General features: G+C 40.2%; 1 protein-coding gene across 3 annotated transcripts in view; it reads right to left on the bottom strand.

The window, feature by feature from the left end:
* Positions 1 to 22,548, bottom strand: part of TAF3 (TATA-box binding protein associated factor 3) — a 200,590-nt gene that overhangs the window by 33,085 nt on the left and 144,957 nt on the right. For 2 of the 3 annotated variants that reach the window (XM_054503453.2, XM_063669535.1), the window contains exons 3-4: positions 17,661 to 19,489; positions 6,184 to 6,266 (exon numbers count right to left, since the gene is read on the bottom strand). In XM_054503453.2, the coding sequence (XP_054359428.1) occupies positions 6,184 to 6,266; positions 17,661 to 19,489 (1,912 nt within the window). The remainder of the gene's footprint in view (positions 1 to 6,183; positions 6,267 to 17,660; positions 19,490 to 22,548) is intronic. The other variant, XM_054503454.2, reaches the window with a different exon arrangement.

Below are 22,548 nucleotides of genomic sequence, written 5' to 3'. Positions count from 1 at the left end.
GGAAAACATTAAAAACAGAAAAGCAAAAGGCCTTCCAAGTCTGACAGGATGACATTCTGAAATGTTCCCAAACGTTACATCTAAAGTATCCTTTTGTACACCAACTAGGTTTTTTGCCCTGCCTCCCCAGGACACTTCTATAAAAATGCAAAACTGACAGCCTTTTCCTAACTACAATAAAACATATAAATCGCCTTTGCCTGCCTCTTGCCCCTTATTCTGGTGTGAGCCCTCCTTTCCTTCTGGAACCTACCACTTCCCCTTCTGACAGGGCAGCCTCCCTACCACGGGGGCTGTTGAAGCGAAGTCCTTCATGGGGGCTGATAACGGAGGCCCAGGAAGCAGGGCTTCACCAGGGACTGTGAGCACCAAGAATCACATCAGCCTGAGTGGCCAGGACCACCTCTGCCACCGCAGACGCCAGATGAGAAGAGGAGGGTGGGCAGAGCCCTAGGATACTCGGCAAGCCTGCAGGTGGCCCCGCTGAAGTCACATCCACCTCTGCTGTTTTTCCCTCTAAGCCGATTTGATTTGGATTTCTGTTACTTGCCACCAAGAGTCTTGATTAACACAGTTCAGAAAAGGAAACAGGAGTGTTTCCACTAGAGATGAAGAGATGCTTAAGAGCTGTCAGCACTGAGCTGTTCTTTCATGCTTTCCTCTTGGAAAGTGTGCGAAAGTCAACAAAAAATGCCTTTGGGTCACCTATAAAAACTGCTGTGGAGGACATCGTCCTTGTCATCCGCTCCCACATAGAAGTTAATTTTTAAATTTACTGCCTTGAAAAACTCTCTCCTGAGAAAGTGAGACACCTTCCTTTAAAAAAAAAAAATGTATTTCAGTCAAGCAAGATTGCTCACACCTGTAATCCCAGCAATTTGGGAGGCCAAGGCAGGTGGATCACCAGAGGTTAGGAGTTTGAGACCAGTCTGGGCAACATGGTGAAACCCCATCTCTACTAAAACTACAAAAAATTAGCCGGGCATGGTGGCGCATGCCTGAAATCCTAGCTACTTGGGAGGCTGAGGCAGGAGAATCACTTGAACCCAGGAGGTAGAGGTTGCAGCGAGCTGAGATCACACCACTGCACTCCGGCCTGGGCAACAGAGTGAGGGAGGCTCTGTCTCAAAAAAAAAGATAAATAAATAAAAACAAATTAATTTTAAAAATGTATTTTTTTGCCCTTACTGCTAGGAAGGTATGATCATATTTGACCTACAATCATTTGCTTCTTTTTTCTTCCCTTGATCTTAGGGAAGAAGATCTATCTCTATTTCCGACTGTACTATATATACTCTCTTTCCTTTCCCCTAAATTTGTTTAGACTAGGAAAAAAGTTATATATGAATAAAAAGCACTTCAAGTATAGAAAAGAAAATGCAAAAAGTGGGATAAAAACCATTTACTATTATTTCTCTAAAGAATGTTTCACTAAAATACCACTGCAAGTTTCACTCTGTTGAATGTCATTTGGCTAAATCTGGCTATATTTTAAAATATAAAAGGCTTATTTTCCTTAAAAATATTTTAAATGATTATTTTTGTAACTGCCCATGATTATTCTCTACTACTATTGTCAAAAAGCATTAATTGGAAAAGTTTAGATCACTCAAAGACACATATTGATTTTAAAGATTAACAAGCGAAGCTTTAGCTCTCATTTTCATTGTATATAGAAAAAATTTAGACATTACAAGGATTAAAAAGCCCCCACAAGGCGTAAGCTAAACTCTGTGAAATGCAACAAAAAAAACTAAATGACATGTAAAGGAAAGCATCACATTCTCAGCACTTTTGTTAGGACGAGGACTGATGATGAAGTTACTGAATTGTAAGAAATCAATCCACTTGCCGCCAGAAATCAAAATGTCAGCAGAAAGAAAACTAATGCCAGAGGTAAAGTGGTTCCTGAAAAATATCTTGACATAATTTGTATATTTTGAAAAAGGAGTTATATTTGTTAAACAGAATACCTACTGTGAATTCTCAAAGGGAATTTAGAATTATCATTGATAGTAATATTGTTTTCTGAAAGGCATCTCAAAAGGTTCCTGTATCACCTGATCCATTATATTATGAGATATTAATTAGAGAAAACATGACCATGCATGATGGGATATCTAGAGGGGCCCAACCAGTCACCCCTTCTCTGGCACTTGCTGATAAAGGCAGGAGTGCTCTGAAAGCAGGAGGAGGAGGAGCTGCTCACCATGGACCTGGGCATGGGAGACCCGCTGCCCGAGGGCAAGGGCGGGTGAATAGATGGAAGAGGGCGGAGGCTTCCTCTTCAGTCCTTGGGAGAAGACAGCAGCAAAAGAGACATCTGAGAAATTTGAGGGGAAGAATGCTTATTCCTCTACCCTATATTCACCCCAAAATCTTTATGCAAATTTGTATTTTCTGTTAATACTTTACCAATGTTTCACCTTTTTTCACAAAGCTCCTTTACCTGAATTTGAGCTTTATAGAAGAGTTGCAGGCCCTATTCTGCCAAGTCTTTCTTGACAGTTCCAGCCAAACAGCCCCTGTCCCTAAAATCCATCACATTACCTTGCTCCTATTTTCTTGACAGAAATGAGGAAAAGGACGAACACTGTAAGTTAGCCAATTCTACCTACACTTGCTCAAAACGACCAAACTCAATACATAGTAAGATGGGGAGGACAAATAACCTGGTGCCTGCTTTGCTACCTGCCCTGCCCTCCATGGTGGCTGTCACACTCACCCTGCTCCCAGCCCCAAGTCCAAGTGGGACCTCAGGATCCCATCAACAGAGTTCCAGGCGGCGGCTCTGAGGCAAGCTGAAACTTACTTGCTATCCCAGCATCAAGGCAAGGCTTCTGCTAGGCTGGACCAGATATTTCAGCAATTCACTTGAATATGTTGTCTCTAGGTGTTGTGACTATAATTTCAGGGTTAGGTTTTGGTTTTATCTTCAATATAGACTACAGGGAACTCTGGATACCCATTACTGGAAGGCCTGTTAAAGGAATCTGAGCTCCTTGGAAAGTCATCTTGAATTTTAACACTATCAGGAGGAGGTCCTGGACTCACCACAGACTCCTTTAAAATACAGTTTCCAGGAATGTTAAATCAAGGGAAAAACAAGTTATTCCTGTCTTGCTTCAAGGAACGATAATAGGGAACAGAGGAAACAATCCAAGCTCAAAGTACTTTTCTGGATCAAGGGCAGAAGACATAACTGCTTTATTTAAGACTCAGAAACTAAATATTGTCTTAAAGATCTTCCAACGAGAAGGTATAATTTGAACCCTGTAAAGCTTTTTCATTTTTCCTAATTTCAAAAGATGATTCTGCCTGTTCTTCAGCAATAAATACCCCCCTGGACTATCCAAACTCCCCCTTTTGAATCCCAGTCTACTCATTAATTTCACTTCAAAAGAGTATTATTCTCCCCCAAGGTGTGTGCAAACTGGGTAACCACAGGCACAGTGACAGGAATCTGTCACCTCCCTCCCCATTATCACCATGGACTAAGCCATGTATCACGCTACAACCACGGAGGATCACTGAAATTTGAATGTTACATATTTCCATGTGTCATAATACATTCTTCTTTTAATTTTTTTCAGCCACTAAGAAATATAAAACACAATCTTAACTTGCAGGTCACAGAAAACAGGCAGTGGCCTGGATTTGGCCCATCATTTGCTGACCCCTGATTTAGAACCACGAGCTCCCCCCACCACCCACCCCACAAAAAGCACTTTACTGAATAAGTTTTATTTATTTTACATAAAATTCTATTACTGTGAGATTTAGTCCTCTTTCTTTCTCGCTCTATTTTAATTTAAAATGTAATCTATTTCACTTCATTTATCTCTTTGTTCATTATAAGCATTTTCTTGCATCTGCCTTTGGTCAAATGATTAATCCTTCATATAACATGGGGGTCATTACTTACATATCTGAAAGTTTACATGATATATAATATGCTTTCAAGGGCAATTTGTCTAGAATACCTGGGTATTATAATTTCCCTGATACTAGACATTTTGTTCTAAATAGGATTTCTCACATTTTTCAATATCTCAGGTGTATGAGTGATTTATTGAGGGGGAAAACAGAATAAATAATCAACAGAATGACTGAAAGACACTTAAAGGCAGGTGAGTTGAATATAACTATCAATGCCTTTTTTTTTTTTCATTTTTTGAGACGGAGACTCATTCTGTTGCCCAGGCTGGAGTTCAGTGGCGCGATCTCGGCTCACTGCAAGCTCTGCCTCCCAGGTTCACACCATTCTCCTGCCTCTCAGCCTCCCAAGTAGCTGGGACTACAGGCGCCTGCCACCACACCTGGCTAATTTTTTGTATTTTTAGTAGAGAAGGGGTTTCACCGTGTTAGCCAGGATGGTCTCGATCTCCTGACCTTGTGATCCACCTGCCTCGGCCTCCCAAAGTGCTGGGATTACAGGCGTGAGCCACCGCACCTGGCTGCCTTTTATTTTTTATTTTTAGAGACAGGGTCTGGCTCTGTTGCCCAGGCTGGAGTGCAGTGGGCACAATCATAGCTCACTGCAGCCTTGAACTCCTGGCCTCAAGTGAACTCCTGGCCTCAGCCTCCCAAGTAACTGGGACTACAGGCACGGCCTACCACACCTGGCTTTTCAATGCCTTTTAACAAATCTTATTCCTCCAAAGGGTATGAGCAAGCCAAACTTCCGTGTGGGAGTCAAGACTAAGTAATGGTGAGTTACTGAGAAATGGGAATAAATATAAACTGCAAGAGAAAAGTACTTGTTGAATGATGGATAACAACATCTTCCTCTTAGAGAAATGAGCCCATATGCAGAATTTGCATGGAGATGGAAGATTTACTTTGGTTGGGTCTTCTCTGAGCTCTACTGGTTAAGGGATGAGGACATTCTTCATGCTTCTGTAGGTAAGATAGGGGCACTAGGTATACCAGATAGCTGGTTTCAAAAGCACTGAATCCACAGGATTTTTGCTGCATTTCCTAGGTCTCTACTGGCACAACCAAAAAGAGTAATGTGGAAATTATCCAGAGAATTTAGGTGAGAAAAACAGAAGCCATCTGATTTTCTCCTTTAAATCTTCAGAGGGGTATACACTCCCCTGGAAACCCAAGTTGCCTCTCTGCTCACATTCATCAGAATCATGCTGGACTTTTTCTTTGCACTACACGTGGAATTGATAGAAGCAACAGTATCAATACATGTAACTTTTAAGATGAAATGAACCACTGAGAATACAAAGCAAATTTTCTGTCCTCTCCACTAAATAAATTCATGGCTCCTACTCTCACTTTTATGGCTAAAAATTGAATGTAAATGGAATGCCTTGTAAGCCTATTTTCAACACAATATTTGATTGCAATGTAAACTGCATTTTCAGGCTTAATGGGAAAAATAAGGTTGTAGAATTTTTATCTTGTGTATTTTATTTAAATGATGCATAATATGCTTTTAGAACAAGGAGAATGATTTTCAACATGAGTTACAAAAACAAAAATCAATGTTTCATTATCTTATTAGGATCAGGTAAGAGCACTGCTTCCCCAAAAAATGAATAAAAGAAAAATATCCAACAGATTAACTGTAAAGACAAGTGGGTTGATATGATGATTCCATGAAAATTAAGACAAACAGCAAACGTGGGGTTTACATTTCTAGGGCTTTCTTAAAAAAAAAAAGAGGGGACTAAGTCATCAGTTGTGACTATTACATACTGTCTCTCCAAGCCTGTGGCGTTTGTTTTAAGGTACAGAATAAAACCACGTGCCATCTGAGCAAAAAGAGCATCTTTGTTCTTTGTCATGGTGACAGATACTATGTACTTGAGAAAGTGTAACATTGCATCCACCTGTGTGTAATGTGGCAGTAAGTCCATTCAGTACAGAGTTTCTTATTTTTCAGATAACTGGGACCTTAAAGAATATGCAGAAATAATGTCAGGTGCTAGTCTTTAAAAAAGAGAAAAAGAACAAGAAAAAAAAAATCCTTTTAAGTCAAATAAAGCAGAAAGCATTTACTCTGTGAAAGAAACCAATGAAAACTTGAAAATGAAGAGTTCTAAAAATAAAGCTTGACCCTACAGCTTCATACCTGGGAGAAGCTTGTGGAGTTCTAAGTCCCTTAGGAAAGAGTAGAGAAGGTTAACTTTCATTTGTTTCACTCTGATTCAAAACGTTTATACTTACATCTTGTCTTGGCCAGCACCGACTCGGAGAGTTAATCTGGGGATAACTGGACTCGGGGCCAGAGCGACTGGTTCCACTTTTATCTGTGGAAGTTAGCACATTGAAGTTCAATATGGTTTTTCAACAAAAGTACCTCCTACCATTTCTCCTACTCTCCCACTCCCACAAACTGAGTTAAAAAGTTGAAGCCTTAAATATGGCTAAAATTTAGACAGAAAGACAATCTGGGCCATTCTGTACAACTGAAGGCTACCTGGCATCATGAGAAATTCTGCAAACTTTAATCATGTTATATAAATATGGTAGTTATTTCTATTTGTTTGGGTTAACTTTTGGACTTAATTATATTGTTAAAATTTTTAAACAAAAATTGTTACCTAGATCATTTCTGGTGGAGCATTTAAATAATTACCAGACTTAACATAAATAGAAAAAACTGCAATGATGTCTTCCCTATAAGATAAAAGCATCTGTTTATGGAACTTGACAAACATTAAACTCATCTTAAGTTTGCGTTATCAAATGAGAAAGTTGAAATACTAAGTGTAATTGTACCATTCAACTGTTCAATTATTGGCTGGGGTAAAACAATCTGAAATGCTGTAAAAGAAAACAAAAACAGGCAGGGCGTGGTGGCTCACGTCTGTAATCTCAGCACTTTGGGAGGCCTGAGGCAGGCGTCACGAGGTCAGGAGTTCGAGATCAGTTTGGCCAACATGGTGAAACTAAAAATACAAAAAATTAGTTGGGCGTGGTGGTGGGCGCCTGTAGTCCCAGCTACTCAGGAGGCTGAGGCAGGAGAATGGCGTAAACCCGGGAGGTGGAGCTTACAGTCAGCCGAGATCATGCCACTGCACTCCAGCCTGGGCAACAGAGCAAGACTCCGTCTCAAAAAAAAAAAAAAAAAAAATAGCCAGGCATGGTGGCGGGCGCCTGTAGACCCATCTACTCAAGAGGCTGAGGCAGGAGAATCACTTGAACTCAGGAGGCGGAGGTTGCAGTGAGCCGAGATTGTGCCACTGCACTCCCTCCTGGGTGACACAGCAAGACTCCATCTTAAAAAAAAAAAAAAAAAAAAAAAAGAAAGAAAGAAAACGAAAACAGATATTCTCTTTTGGAATGGATTTGTGGTTAAGGCAATGGCTGCCAAATAAGATAAAAACCTCAGAAAGATCTGACCTGTTCGTCAGAAGAGAACACAGAAACTAAGTCTGATGTTAAAGGGTCTCTTCACAATTGTTGGTTTGCAGATCATATAATCAACATTTTGAATTAACAAGCTAAACAAAAGCTCTGCATTTCCAAATTATTGTCTATCTCTGAGTCTTTTGGTGGGGCGGTAGGATTGGTATTTTTGGTGGGATGGTTCTTTGTTGTAAGGAACTGTCCCAAGCACTGCCAGATGTTTAATGTCACTGGTTCACTGTTAGTCACTGACTAGTTGCAACATTAATTTATGTATTTCAAGCTCAAGAATTACATCATAATAGAACAGTATAGTGGTTCTAAAGGGGAACACAGAAAATAATGATCAACATATGAAGTTAATATAGTACATGTAGATCAAATCTATTATTTTCTCATATGTATTTACCTGTCTCTTTCTAGAGTTGTTTTTCAAATCCCTCAGCCCATCAAGATCTACTGCTTCGACAGCTCCCTTGCATGGTGCCGGCATGCAGGAGATGCTTGGCAGACATTTGTCAAATTATCAACTTATCTTGCCCCAACCCTTTTACCTCTTAGTTATTCCACCATACATCCAGGACCAACCTAAAACCATTCCCCAGAGCACCGCGCGATACCAAAGAACATTTTTAATTCCAGCTTCATGTATGCCTCCAATACTAGCTGTTTACCAGCTAACCCAGCTAAGGGCAGAGACCATGTGCGTTTTGCTTACTGCTATTTTCTAGTGCCTGTCTCAGGATACGACACTAGTAAGTCTTAAGATAAGTGTAAAGCATGAATATGAAGCAATGATTTCAATCTTCAGCACTTTCAAGACTCTTCCCATGACCTTCCTTCCCTTCTACACATGCAACTCCACAGGAAATACCGGTGAGGCCACCAGTATTGAAGAGAGCTCCTTCAATTCCCTACAAACTTCCCTGTGCCCACTATTACACTAGCATCTGTCTTCTGCTGTCTTCTAAAGAAGCTTTCTCTACCATCTGCTTATTTACAGTATCTTCAGTCTCTCTGTTCCACGAATTATTTTCATCTCACTCTTTTTTTTTGAGACAGAGTCTTGTTCTGTCGCCAGGCTGGAGTGCAATGGCAATCTTGGCTCACTGCAACCTCCGACTCTCGGGTTCAAGCGATTCTCCTGCCTCAGCCTCCCAAGTAGCTGGGATTACAGGCGCCCGCCACCACGCCTGGCTAATTTTTGTATTTTTAGTAGAGACGGGGTTTCACCGTGTTGGCCAGGATGGTCTCGATCTCCTGACCTCGTGATCCACCCGCCTCGGCCTCCCAAAGTGCTGGGATTACAGGCGTGAGCCACCGTGCCCGGCCTTCATCTCACTTTTAAATGTGCTCCACTCCATCTTAAACATTTTCTTAACTTCTCTTCAACCTCTAGCTAACAATTTCTCACACATTTCTATCTTCACTTCATTGTCTGTTTTCTCACTTCTTCTTCATTCCTCAACCCTTGCCAACGTCCTCATGTCCCAGCATGTTTTCCCATTATAGGTCTTCTCATGCTCCTTCCTTCTTTACAAACTGCTCTTCTTTCACCCAACCTTACTTGGTCCTCTCCTCTTGTCATGCTACAGTTTCTTTAGTGATCTCATCCCTGCCCACAGTTTCAACATTAAGTTTAAAATATGTCTTCAAAATTTCTGTCTGGATTAGCACTGATTGACACTAAGGCCAAAATATGAAGTTGCCTATTAAACATTTTCAACTAAATATCCTATAAGTATTTCATCTCATCACACTGAAATCTTAACTTATCAACTTGCCCACAAATCGCCCCTTCCCCCTAGCCAACCTCACTCTTGGCTGATGTCTCCTTCATTTACCTGGTCCTGCAGACAGTATGGTCCAGGGTCAAGGGTCATGAGGGGGATGGGTGGCGGGTGGAGCAAGACCCATGCATAACTAGTTAGTGTTCAAGTCTCTCGTGTGTGTGTGTGTGTGTGTTTGAGAAGGAATCTCGCCCTGTCGCCCAGGCTGGAGATCAGTGGCACAATCTCGGCTCACCACAACCTCCACCTCCTGGGTTTAAGTGATTCTCCTGCCTCAGCCTCCCGAGTAGCTGGGATTACAGGTGCATGCCACCATGCCCGGCTACTTTTTGTATTTGTATTAGAGACAGGGTTTCACCATGCTGGCTAGGGTGGTCTCAAACTCCTGATCTCATGATCTGCCCGCCTCAGCCTCCCAAAGTGCTGGGATAACAGGCGTGAGCCACCGTGCCTGGCTGTCTCCAACATTTTTTAAATGAAGAGTTTTATATCTAAACAAATCTGAAAACAAATAGTCCAGTCTTATGAACTATTTAAGACTTCCTCATCTTTCTGTGTTATCTGTGGAAGAATAAACAAATATAACAAAAATAAACAAACATTTGCAAGCTACCTATAATTTGCCAGGCATTGTGCTTGGTTATATTCCCGATGTGCTCATTAAGGTTTTTAAAAAACAAACATGTAGGGTAGATAGTGTGGGTTTCATTTTACACGTAAACTGATCATATATGGAAAAACCATTTTTCCTTTCTTTTCCATTTTGTTTTCCTTTTCTGTTCTGAGGTCACACAAATAGCAAAACTGAGACGGAATGCAGTCTTTTTGATTCAGAAAATGAAAAATTATATGAAGCTCTTATATTCTTCCACTCTAACAATTTTAGGGTTACACAGTCATCAGTGATGAGGTATTAGAAGTGATATTTCTTATTTCTTCAACTGACAACACTAGCATGTACGCATTCCAATAACCTTTTCTTAAGCTTGATTTTAAAATAAAGCTGTTTGACGTACCTTTAAAAAAATTCTGCTCTACTATTACTGAGTTGTGTGTTTGGCCCATTTTTATTACCATAACACCCAATAATGATAACTTACACTTGTATAGCACTTGGTGAACTGTGTCCTATTTACATTATTCAACTCTATCTTCACAGCTCTATAGGGTAGGTGTGGATGGTGTTATTATTCCCATGTAAGAGCTCAGAAAGAGTAAGTGCTTCGCCTAGAGTTACAAAGTTAGTAAGTAAATGGCCTAAATCCAGGTCTCCTGACACCAAATTCATCCCCTGTTCACCCTACTGCTCCTTAACTCTCTGACGCACACTGTGAGTCCTTTTTCTGGTAATGTTGATGGCTTACATGGAGCTATTCACTTTATTTGTAAATATCTCTTATGATAAATGACACATATTTGTGAGATGGCTGGGGTTAGTTGTAAATTTTGTTCTCCATGGGAGACTAACTAGTTTATATGGAAACTGACATTAACCTTGGCCCTACCTTCACTCAACTAAACTAGCTGGGTTTTCAACACTGTCTTAAATGGCTTGGCAGGACAAAGGAATCAAGACATGGTCTGTTTATTATCTACTATTAAAAAAACCCTAAATAATACAATATGTAAAAATTAAGTAAACAAAAGTGGAAACACATAAGTTAGATTTAAAGTGGTATAAATGTGCCCTGAAGGCAACAGGTATTCAGTCAACTGGTTGAATTAATGAATGATTCACAACCTGCTATCTCGGCTCAAAGTTTCATCTGTAATTACAGTGGTTGTATCATCTAAACACAGATGCCTCTGACAGGAAAAGAGGGAGCTATTAATTATACCACATAACTGGGATTGTCCCAGGCAAACCAGGATATACCTAAAAACTACTTAAATACTTTTATTTCATTCCTAAAAACAAGTTAAAGTAGATTTAACTTGAGAAAATTCAAGGGATTGTAGAAAAAGATTAATGAGGATGCTAATAATACACATATAGAAAGTACAATTTCTAAATTAAAATTTCTTCCCGGATTTTTGTTTCCATTAACTTTATCTTGTGTGCTCACCAAAATAAAAACAGAGGCATTTCCTACAATCATAAAATAATTTCTCACATGCACTTCCCAAAAACAACAAACAAAAGGATGACTTCAATCACTTAGACGACATGACTAATGCCATCTTTTAATGGCATCAAGCCAAAATCTGGGGCCACGATGAGCTTTTAAGGGTTAAAATAAAAGAACAGCACTTTGGAGTAATGCTGAGAATTGGGGCACGCAGAAGAGCATTTACAGTGGATTACTAAGCTTCCCAATTCACCAAAGAGGTAAAGTCCAGCAATATAAGACTCCTTTGTAGCTAACTAAAAATACATTGTCAGTGGATTTGTCCAGTTTTATGTAGAAGCAATACTTCTTTCACCTGAACTAATACTAGTAGTCATATAAGCCCCTTATTGCCATGTGCTGCATTTTTTTTGTTAATCTTCAAGGATTTAGCTTCTTTGCCACATACCTCAGGGCACCAACTGATAAAGCTCTAACTCTCCATTTTTCCAGGACACCAGCAGTGCGGCCTTGCAAAAAATGAAAATCGCTCAAGAGATTTAAAGGGGAAATTTATTTTTAAAATCCTGACTTGAAGCAAAGAGGTGGATTTTTAAAAAGCTTATCTATGAAGAATCAGTTCAAATTTAAATTCTATCTTGGAACTCTTTCATGCATTCCAGCTTTAAAGTTTATCTTTTGACAGGGACTTTCTGCAAAGGTAATGGGCAGCTTTGTCAATATAATCTGTCCAAGGTTTTTTATTTTTTTATTTTTTTAATGTTAAACTCCTTTCATTCAAAAAAAAAAAACCCACCATATATGTATACTAGCTAGGGTAGCAGCAAATTTAGCAAGCACTAGTTCAGATTCCCATCTATGCCGGTATGTTAGAAAAAAACTCACAAATAGTACTGATGAAAGCTCAACAGAATAACCTAACATTTGGATGCTGAACTATGGCTGTAACCATCTTGTATTTCTCAGCAATTAAGGTCTTTACATTATTTCCATTTAGAAAAACAGTCTAAGTAAACTCTGATAACTATTTAAAATATTAAACAGAGTCAGAAGATGTGCAGTTGTGGTTAAGTATAACAAGTGCCATCCCATGTAGACAGCTGAGACAGAACATGAGCTTTCCCGTCTGTGCTCAGAGTGTAGAGTCAGAAAGGCTGGGAGCTGGCCTTGGGTAAACTACAAATTTAAATATACTCATTTAAACATTAAGTTTCTTATTTCCTCTTGGAACATACAGTTAGGAGAAACAAGAAGGAAATATTTCCCTCCCCTTTATTGGGTTTATTTACCAAAAAACCCTTCATTTCACTAATTAATTACAATAGCTGATGAGAAAAGACTTGGAATGAGACTACATTACTTTAAACGAAAGGGGAAAAGGATGAAAACCCTTCCTTAAAGGCACAAACCAATTAGATGATTTATCATGCTCTAAAGAACAAACCGTTTAAATTTAATAAAAGATTATTTGGGGGCAAATCCTACAAGACTTGGGGATAAAGAAACATTAAAATTTTTAATTGTTCTGATTGCTAAAGTCATCAAAGTGTAAAGGATATCCCTTTCCTGCTCTTTAAAATATGGCAGTTAAACAGGTGCTCTCTAAGGTATCTCCAGGAACTAACATTTTATAAAATCATGATGTCCCCTTACTGTCAAGCATCAAACCATTCCTATCCCCCTCATTTGCATTTGTCACTTAGGTCACCAAAGCAGACTGAGGTAAGTGGCTAAGAAGGCCGTTCTGGGCAGTAAAGAACACAGGCCTTGGGCAGACAGGCCTGGGCCCCCTCCCCTCACTGGCTGCAGCAAGGTACTCGACCTTTCTGTGCAGTTTTCTCAACTGTAAAACAGGAACCACTATACCAAACCCTCAGAGCTGTTGGGAGAATTAAATCATTGAATTCTGGCAAGGCCTGGAACCTGTAGGCACTCAAGAGGTGGTAGATGCTAACATCATTTACTATTGAGTTAGTTTGTTCAGTAGCCAAAGTTCAAATAAAACAATTCCTCAATCAACAGGATAAAAAATGTTGAGAATCCTTTCTAGAATTTATGGGCTTTCCATTATCGACAACTCCCAATTATGCATGGGTTGATCATCAACACTATTGGATATGTGTATGAAAATTCAGGAACTGTTATAGTCCTCTACTCAATTAAATGACACAAACTGCTCTCCATTTAGTGTTTTCTAAGAGAAGGCAGAAGAGAGAAAGCCTCTGAAGCCAGAATATTCTTCGAGAAGGTATGAAACTACTGTTTTTAAGCAGAGATAAAGTTAAACTTTAGAATGCTGCTGTCTCTTCCTAGTTTTGAATGGGAGGAAGGAGACGGAGGAAGGAAGCAGAGGGTCTGCGAGGATGAGAGGTTGGTGAATAACGAGTAAGTGGCAGAGCTGGAATTTCCACCCCGGTCAGTGTGGCTGCCAAAGCCATGCTCCCTCAGCCAGCACTGGACTTACTTATCTACAGATGGTGGGTGATGTCAGCATTTTTGGGGTGAAACTCTACTGTGCCTTTCCAGATCATATTCGAATGTAAAAACAGATTCTCCAATTTGACAGATGGATTTTGGCTTACCTTCTATTTAAGAATATAGGTATAACCATCCAGTTCCACTAACATAAATTTAAAAATGCATTTATTTTTTCAAAATGATCCTCCCTCCAAAAATCACTTAAAAGAACAAGAGGAAATTTTAATTAAAGTAATCCTATATACTCATCTAAACCCCAAAGATCCATGCAATATATACACCGACCCACACAGAAACAAAAATTTTAATAAAACATTTTTAAAAATTTTACTTAATCCCAAATGTGACAGTATTAACAACAATTTTAAACTGTTCTGAAATGTATTGTTAGATTTATCACTGCTACAACTATTATGGCTGTGACTCCAATTGGATGATATAAGTGCTCTTAACATGTCTTTTTTTTTTTAAGACAGGGTCTCACTCTGTTGCCCAAGCTGAAGTGCAGTGGTGCTATCCTCCCACCTCAGCCTCCCAAGTAGCTGGGACTCCAGATGTGCAACACCATGCCTAGTTAATTTAAAAAATAGTTTTCTGTTTTTTTTTTTTTTTTTTGGAGAGATAGTCTCACTATGTTGCCTAGGCTGGTCTCAAATTTCTGGCCTCAAGTAATCCTCCTGCCTTGGCCTCCTAAAGTATTGGGAGTATGAGCCACTGCACCTGGCCATTAACATGTGTTTTATAAAAAGTTAATGTGGTTCTATTTTAAATAAGTAACAGTCTAGAGTCCCAACCCTGACTAGGTGTCGGATTGCCCACAAAGGGGAACTAAAAGCTTGCACAACTCACCACTCTCTGGATTTATCATCATTAATAGGAAAACAATTTGAACTTCTTATAGTGAGTTACCAACCAAATGATTTCACTTATCCCATTTTAACATAATATAGAAAAGTGTGGTAGTGAGGACCATAAATTATAGCATCTGACAGCCTGGATTGAAATTTTGGCTCCTGTTCAATCACTTACTAGATGTGTGATCTTGGGCAAGTCTATTAATCTCTCTAAGCCTTAGTTTCTCATCTTAAAGTGATAATAATTACAGCATCTATCTTAGAGGGTTGTGGTAAGGAATTAAAGTGCTTAGCATGGTGTTTAGCACATAGTAATTACTCAGTGTTAACTATGACTGTTTTGCTGTTTTTAGTGTTCTTATCATTATCTCTAAAGATGAAATACTTAAGGATTAAAGAAGCTAAAACACTTGTCCTGGATCTTATTCCAGGTCTGCTGGATTCCAAAGCCTAAAGCTCTTTCTACCTACCATGCAAATTCCTTTTTAATCAATCACATCTTTATTGGTTCTTGGTATTGGCTTTATAAGCAGGTAAAATAAATGTGGAGATTGAAAAATTTAAACAAATGCTCTTGCTTGCCGATCTGGGTCAGTGTCTGAGAGAGTTGCTCTTGGTCAGGATGATGAGAAGGGAAAATGAGATTGTGGCCTTCATTCTTTTGGCTGAAGACATTTTCTTGGGGCAGCTTAGATATGTCTCACTTTAGTTTAACCTTTGGTGCCTTACTTCTGTAGATCTGTAGGAAAATTCTTGGACCATATGGAACCGCATTTCAGGTGTATTTTTGTTCACTCATATGCCGTGGTGCTTAGGGGATTTAAATGGGGTTGAAGAAAGGGAAGTCTTAACGTTTATGTTACTATCCCAATTTCTACTCCTGGTCAATGGCATTTCCATGGGTTGTCCTAACCTTTATCCTTTCCTATTTGTATCAAGGGCTAATATTCCAAAGAATGCCAAGGAAGTAGAATAATTTTTAAAACCTATTAACAGCTGACCTGCCCATCTTAACACAGGCTAGCTGATACGGTCCAATGGAGCAGCAATCTCCAGGTTCCTACATTTTATTGTTTGATTCAGAATGGAACACCCTCTCCATCTACTGACATTTATGCATCAGATATGGTACTAAGCACGCCCTGTATGTTCTCATTTAATCCTTATATAAATGACTTGCCCATTTTACAAAAGTCAGGATCTGAACTCAGGTCTAACTCTATAGACATTACTATTTATTATTTATAAAGGTCTTATAAGATAGCTGAATTTTCTACATTTTTATCTTTTGCCATGTACCTGCTCCATAGCCCATCAAAACTGATCCAAGAACGTGTATCTTTCTCTCAGGTGGACTCTGTGCTTCGAGGGACTGAGCCTTTGCCTTCCACCAAGGTGGTCTGAGGGACTTTTCTTCCCTAAGGTCAGGTAGATGCTGTAGAAAGGCATGGGACTGCTGTTACAAACCTAATCTGATGGCTTCACTCAAATTCATAATGGCTGTTGAAACAACTCCACTGACTTTCCAAAGTGAAGATGGTGGTGAAAGCAACAGTCCCCTGTTTGATTTACTGAGGGCTCAGCTGCCAAGTTACTAGGTACACGAGGGATAAATGACTAACTGCTGTCAGGCAATATCTCTAACAACAAACACCTCACCATGTGAAGTCTCTCTGCAGTGTAACTGACCTGGCTCTTGCTAGCTGTGTCATCCTGATCTTGGACAAGTCACTCTCTCAGGCTCAGTTTCTCTTCCATAAATATCGATGATAATACCTGCTGGACCTATGTCACAGGTGTGTTAGGAGGAGAAAGTAAGGTGTATGGATCTGCTTTAAAACCTGACAACTACTATATAGAAATTGCATAATAATATAATAAAATGATTTTTAAAATGGAAATAAGAGTTGGATTTCTGTGTCTTGTTAATTTGTCAATGTTCAGTTATTGATATCAGAATTCCCATTTCATTTTTTTATATTTTAGGATAGCCAAAGAGAACAAAGAAAGAATCAAGGTAGGCAGAAAAATGGGAGTTGCCATTACTGCTGTCAACTACACTCATTTTTCTAGGTAAGTTTGAAGTTAAAAATACTCTGAATTTATTGGTAATATATCTGCTGCAGGTCAAACACATCAAATTTTATCATATGAAAAAAATTACTGGATATTATTTTGTGGCCAAGCTCAAAGAGGATAACTTTTAGGGGGCAGGGAAGGGATCATTAGGAGCTCTGGGGTGGCACTATGAAGAGATACTTTTTCAGAAAGTTTATGAGAAATTTTCAAATAACCCAGCCGGCTGCTGTAATCCAAGAAACCACGGACTGAAAAGCAAAGCCGGGTAAGCAGAGGTCACAGCCCAAGGACTGAGGCCCCAATGCCTACAAAACTGCGGGGTTTCTATCACTTTCTCTGGCTGTACGCTATGAAATGAAGTCTGACTTACTGAGATGGTCAAACATTTCTGCCATGTGGAATTACTTTCTGCCTACTCACCAGGCTGCCACATCAGCCTAGATACTCAGAAATGTGCCCTTATCTTATTAAAGCAGAAAACGGAAGGAATAAAAGATGCTACGGAAAGTTCTGTAGACAGCCATAATCCTAAACATATGCCAAAATGGCTCACCAAAAAGAAAACCAGGCAGTGGTCCTTCCACGGGCCTTGCTGTCCTCTTAAAATAGTGCCGTGGTTTTGCATGCTTTTAGAAACATGGATGCTGCCTTTCTCAATATTTGGGTGCAACATATAATGCAGTAGACTTGATAATTCACATAAATATTATTCACAATTTAAGAACCCAGATTTGTTTTTTTTAAGCTGCCCGAGATCACCATAGCTAATAGAGAGTTTATAGTCTGCGATTAGATGCCTCTTAGGCTATGAATTTTTAACATCTGCTAGTGTGTTGAGGGCTTGATTACAAGTTTATGGGTTTTAGAATTAAAATCAAATTTTGTAACCTCATTATAAACATATTTCCACTTAAGTGATAGGTGATTTACACCCAGAATACAGATATAATTGTGGGCTTTGTTTACCTGTGTTTCTCACTAGGACTCTGTTCAGATAGGGCCAAAAATGAGAAACTGCTTACTTTTTCATGCTTGTGTTTCTCCTTCTCTTTTTCTCTCTTCTCTCTCTCTCTCTTCTCTTTCTCTCTTTCCTTCTCCTTCTTCTCCTTCTCCTTCTCTTTCTCCTTCTTTTTCTTCTTCTCCTTTTTGTCCTTTTTCTTTTCTTTCTCCTTCGGCTTCTCTTTCTCCTCAAACAGTTTTTCTGGAAGCACTGGCAACAAAGATGGCAGCATGGCCGGGACCCTGGAGGCTGTGGCAGGGCTGAACAAGGGCAGAGCCAACTCTTTTGGGGGCAACACCAGTGGGGGTGCTGGGGCTTTCATCTTATCTTCTCTTCCTTTATCTTTCACTTTTTCTTTCTCTCTCTTATCTTTATCTTTCTTGCCTTTCTCTCTATCTTTCTTCTTATCTTTATGCTTCTCTTTCTCCTTCCTCACAAGCCCATCTTTCAATTTCACTTTGGGATCAACATCTTCAAATTCTTTGATTTTAAACTTGTAGGGATCTGCCTCTTCCTCTTTAAGAAATTCCTTCCAGGGATACTTTGTTTCCCTGCCAGCTTCCTTGTCTTTCTCTTTCTCTTTCACTTTATCCTTCTCCTTACTTTTGTCCTTGTTCTTGTCTTTTTCCCTCTCCCTATCTCTCTGCTTTTCTTTCTTTTTCATTTTAGTCTTTAGTTCCTTTTTCAACTTCTTCTTTACCTCCACAGAGGAAGGCAGCTTGGTTTTCTCCTCATACACCTTGTGGAGAGGTTCGGGAGTGGGAGGAGACACTGACGGAGAAGAGATATAAGGAAAGTTGGGGGGCATATTCGAAGGTGTTCCCAGTTTTGCTTTACGTACAACCTCATCAATGGAGGCATCCATTGTCCATGAGTTATCGGAACTTGAGGTTCCACCGGAAAGAGGCAGAGGAGTGGATCCTGACTTTGTGAAATTGTTCGTGGAAGTGGAAGCTTTGGGAGTGGTACACTCCGGGCCTGAAATTCTCTTAGGGCTAGTAAAAATGTCTCCTTCAGATTCTGATCCAGAAGAAAATTCGAAAGGATCTGGCTCTCGCTCAGCACAGGCTCGTGCAATCACAGCATCGATAGAGGCCTCAATCGTTTTATCTGCTACCACAGCCTTTTTCGGCTGATTCTCACTGTTCAGTTTCCCAGCATCAGGGGGTGTCTGTATTTGTTTTACCTGGATAGTCTCTTTACTGATTTTTTCACTGAGTGTAGCTGAAGGAGTCCTGTTGGGCGTTTCAGGTCTCACAGGTGTTTGGGGAATATGAGTCGTGACCTTGGGGCTCTTGGGACTCTTGGGGCTCTTGGAACGTCCAGGTGATTTCTTTTCTTTGGATACAGTTTTTGGTGATCGAATAGGACTTCCGACCATTGCTGGTGACTGGGCGGTTTTAGGTGATTTAGTCTTCTGTCCTGGAGAGCTAGTTTTAGTCTTTGTTTTAGGCGTAAATGACTTTGTTTCTAATGGTTTTGCAGTTGGCATTTGTGATTTTGCAACTGGAGCCAACATTGGCGGCTCGGGTGAGGGAGGGGCCAAGTCTGTACTGTCCTGTGTGTGGACTGGAGAAAGCATTGGCGGGATCTTCTGAGTATTTATTGAGCTGAGTGGCTCTCGAGCTTCCAATAACACAACATCTAGTGTGTCCCCTTTAGTGCTTAATAGCCGAGGCCGCTTCATGGCTGGCAGTTCTTCAGCTTCCGGACTATCCAGTGGTCTCTTGCCCAGGAAATTCTCATCATTAATAATTTCTTCCTCCTCCAATTCATCATCTTCTTCCAAGGGAACCTGCATGGCTTCTGCTGATGTGCCTCCATCAGTGGGCACCTGCTCTTCTTCTTCTTCTGGTAAAGGAAGAAAAAGGAAGAAAAAAATAAATATTATTGGAATGTAACAAAACCTAAGAAATAAAAACAATGCTTCAAACATGATTTCTTTTTTCTTTCTTTTTTATTATTATACTTTAAGTTCTAGGGTACATGGGCACAACGTGCAGGTTTGTTACACAGGTATACATGTGCCCTGTTAATTTGCTGCACCCATCAACTCGTCATTTACATTAGGTATTTCTCCTAACGCTATCCCTCCCCCAGCTCCCGACCTCCCAACAGGCACCAGTGTGTGATGTTCCCCTCCCAGTGTCCATGTGTTCTCATTGTTCAACTCCCACTTATGAGTGAGAACATGCGGCGTTCAAACATGATTTCTCAAAAAAAAAAAAAAAAAAGGAAATTATTGACAGCGTTTAAAAAGTAAGTTAGTTTTCAAGGATCTTCCAAACATGTGCGCCATCATTCTTAAAAGAGTGGCAGTCAGTAACAGCAGATGTACAAATTGATCATTGTCCTTTCACATGGTCTGGCCCTAACCTCAGGATCTGGAAATTGCTCGGTATTTCCAGTTGGCCTTCTGTTGTTTCCTGAATTAATTCTTTTCCTAACCAGTAAACGCCATCTTTCTCTAACCTCCTTTCATGCACATAGAAGCACATGTGCGCACCCACACGCCCTCTAAAAAATCAAGAGATGGATTATTATAGGACTTAATATGGATTATTATTATTATCAGGAATGACAGAAAGGTATTTTTAGGACTTTTATAACAAATTCATATACTACTTATGTCTTCTATTTTGCTTGCTTGATGTGAGCCACTTGGAGAGGGAGTATGGTGCAATGAAATACACTTGGTTTAGGCACTTGACAAATGGTTTTTCGGCTAGAGTTATGGCACTAGAGAGCAACCAGCCTTAGGGACTCTCTCAACCTCTCTGAGCCTGTTTCCTAATCTTTCAAAAAGGAGCCGATGTTACTTGCCCTGCCTACTTGGCTGAGTTTTTCTAAGATCGGATTATTTCTCCCAACACATATTAACTAAGCATATAATGCACAACGATGAAGTCTAAAAGAGCCACTGAAATAAATCAGAAATAAATCATAACTAAAAAAGCTCACAGTTTAGTGCAGCAATAACAGATGTGTCTAGCCCACAGAAAGTGATCAGTGCCACAGACAAAGTGCTACAGCAGGTCAAAGGAGAGACAGATCTCAGCGAGGTCGAGCATGCAGAGGAGGCTTAATTAATTATGCAGTGTTTGGGATACTTGGAGACTGGAAGTGGTGAAGTCCAGGACAAAGGGTCAGATGACAAAGAGATGAAGGTGAAACACGGGGAGAGTAAGAGAAACAGAAAATTATTTGTCTGGAAAGTAGAGTGCAAGGTGGGGAGCAGTGGGAAGCAGGTTTAGTAAAGTTGCATCCAGATCCTAGGACTTTTGAATTCCAGAAAAAGAAATATAATCTTTATTCTACTGGTAGTTTGGACCTAGAAGGATTTTAGACAACAGAGAAAAACGTGTGGGGTATGTGTTGGGAAAAGTCACACTGGCAGGAACACGCATGATGGATGGGGGTGGGAGGTAATGGGTACAGAAGGAGAGCAATAACATGGGTTACTGAAGTGATGTGAGAGGCAGTAAGGGTCAGAGCTAGAACAGTGGAAACGATTAGGAAGCAGCAGAGGTGAAGGATATTCTGAGGATAGAATGGATAGAATCTGATAAATGATTAGGGTATAAGACTTGAGCAAGGACTCAAACACAGTTTCAAAGCTTTGAGCTTGGTCAGGCATGGTGGCTCATGCCTGTAATGTCAACATCTTGGGAGGCCGAGGGAGTAGGATTACCTGAGCCCAGGAGTTTGAAACCAGCCTGGGCAACATAGTGAGACTCCATCTTTACCAAAAAATACAAAAATTAGCTGGGCATTGTGGTGCGTGTCTGTAGTCCCAGCTACCTGGGAGACTGAGGTGCAAGGGTCACCTGAGCCCAGAAGGCTGAGGCTGCAATGAGCCATGATTGCGCCACTGCACTCCAGCCTGGGCGACAGAGTGAGACCCTATTTTTAAAGAAAAAAAAAAGGGAAAGAAAGCTTTGAGCCTTGGTGAGTGATAAATGTAGTGATGAACAGAAACAGGAAATAAGGAAATAGAAAAGGACAATGATTATTAGCTCAATCCCTAGACACAGAGTTTGATGAACATTTAGTCTGCGATGCCTACTCGGCAGCTGAAATATAATACAGATGATCAGAAAACAGGACAGAGTGCATGAGAGAAAGAGCGTTGTTGAGATAACTAAAGTCACCATGATGGATGATACGAACAAGGAAGAAACAAGAGGAAACAGGTTCAGGTATTTTGAGGAATACCTATACATAAAAAGAAGAGGAAGAAGAACTGAAGAGATACATGGAGGGTCAGATGTCAAAGAGATCAAGGGAGCAAGAGTTTTAATGCAGACGGCAAGTGAACAAAGCCAAATGCTTAAGACATCAACGAGGATGAGGCCAACAGCAGAAGCCATGCTGCAAAAGCATGAAGGATGCACAGATAGAGAACACGTGAGATGATGCATGGAAAAGTACTTAGTAAATCATAAAGAACATCACAACCTCATCAATTATGCTACCGATTCACGATAATGATGGCATCACCCACCAGGTCCCAAGTCAGGAACCTGGGGTCATTCTAGATTCTCTCCCATCTTCTCCGCCAGATCTGAATTGACAGCACAAGTTTTCTACTCTATTTGCGTTCATATGCTTTCCCCCTGCTTCTGTCTTCTTAATTTCAATGTTCAGCACCTCTTCTCTGTATGGCTGCAAGGACCTTCTACCTAGTCTCGGCCTCCAGTGCAGCTTTCTCAGAACCATCTCTCACGTTGTCTTATGGTGATCTTCTGAACACGCAAATCTGAGCGTGTGGTTCCTCATCTTAAAAACCTTTTATTGCTTCCTTCAGAAGCAGTTTGTAAAAGGCATCCCTTGGAAATTGAGGGTTTGTAGAACCCCTTCTGAGGCTACTACACAGAAGAGACGGCTGTTCTTTATTACATGGAAGAGTT

This window comes from Pongo pygmaeus, chromosome 8 (genome assembly GCF_028885625.2).
Source record: "Pongo pygmaeus isolate AG05252 chromosome 8, NHGRI_mPonPyg2-v2.0_pri, whole genome shotgun sequence".
Taxonomy (NCBI): Eukaryota; Metazoa; Chordata; class Mammalia; order Primates; family Hominidae; genus Pongo; species Pongo pygmaeus.
Note: the sequence above shows the minus strand (reverse complement) of the source record. Positions and strands in the feature narration are given on the sequence as shown.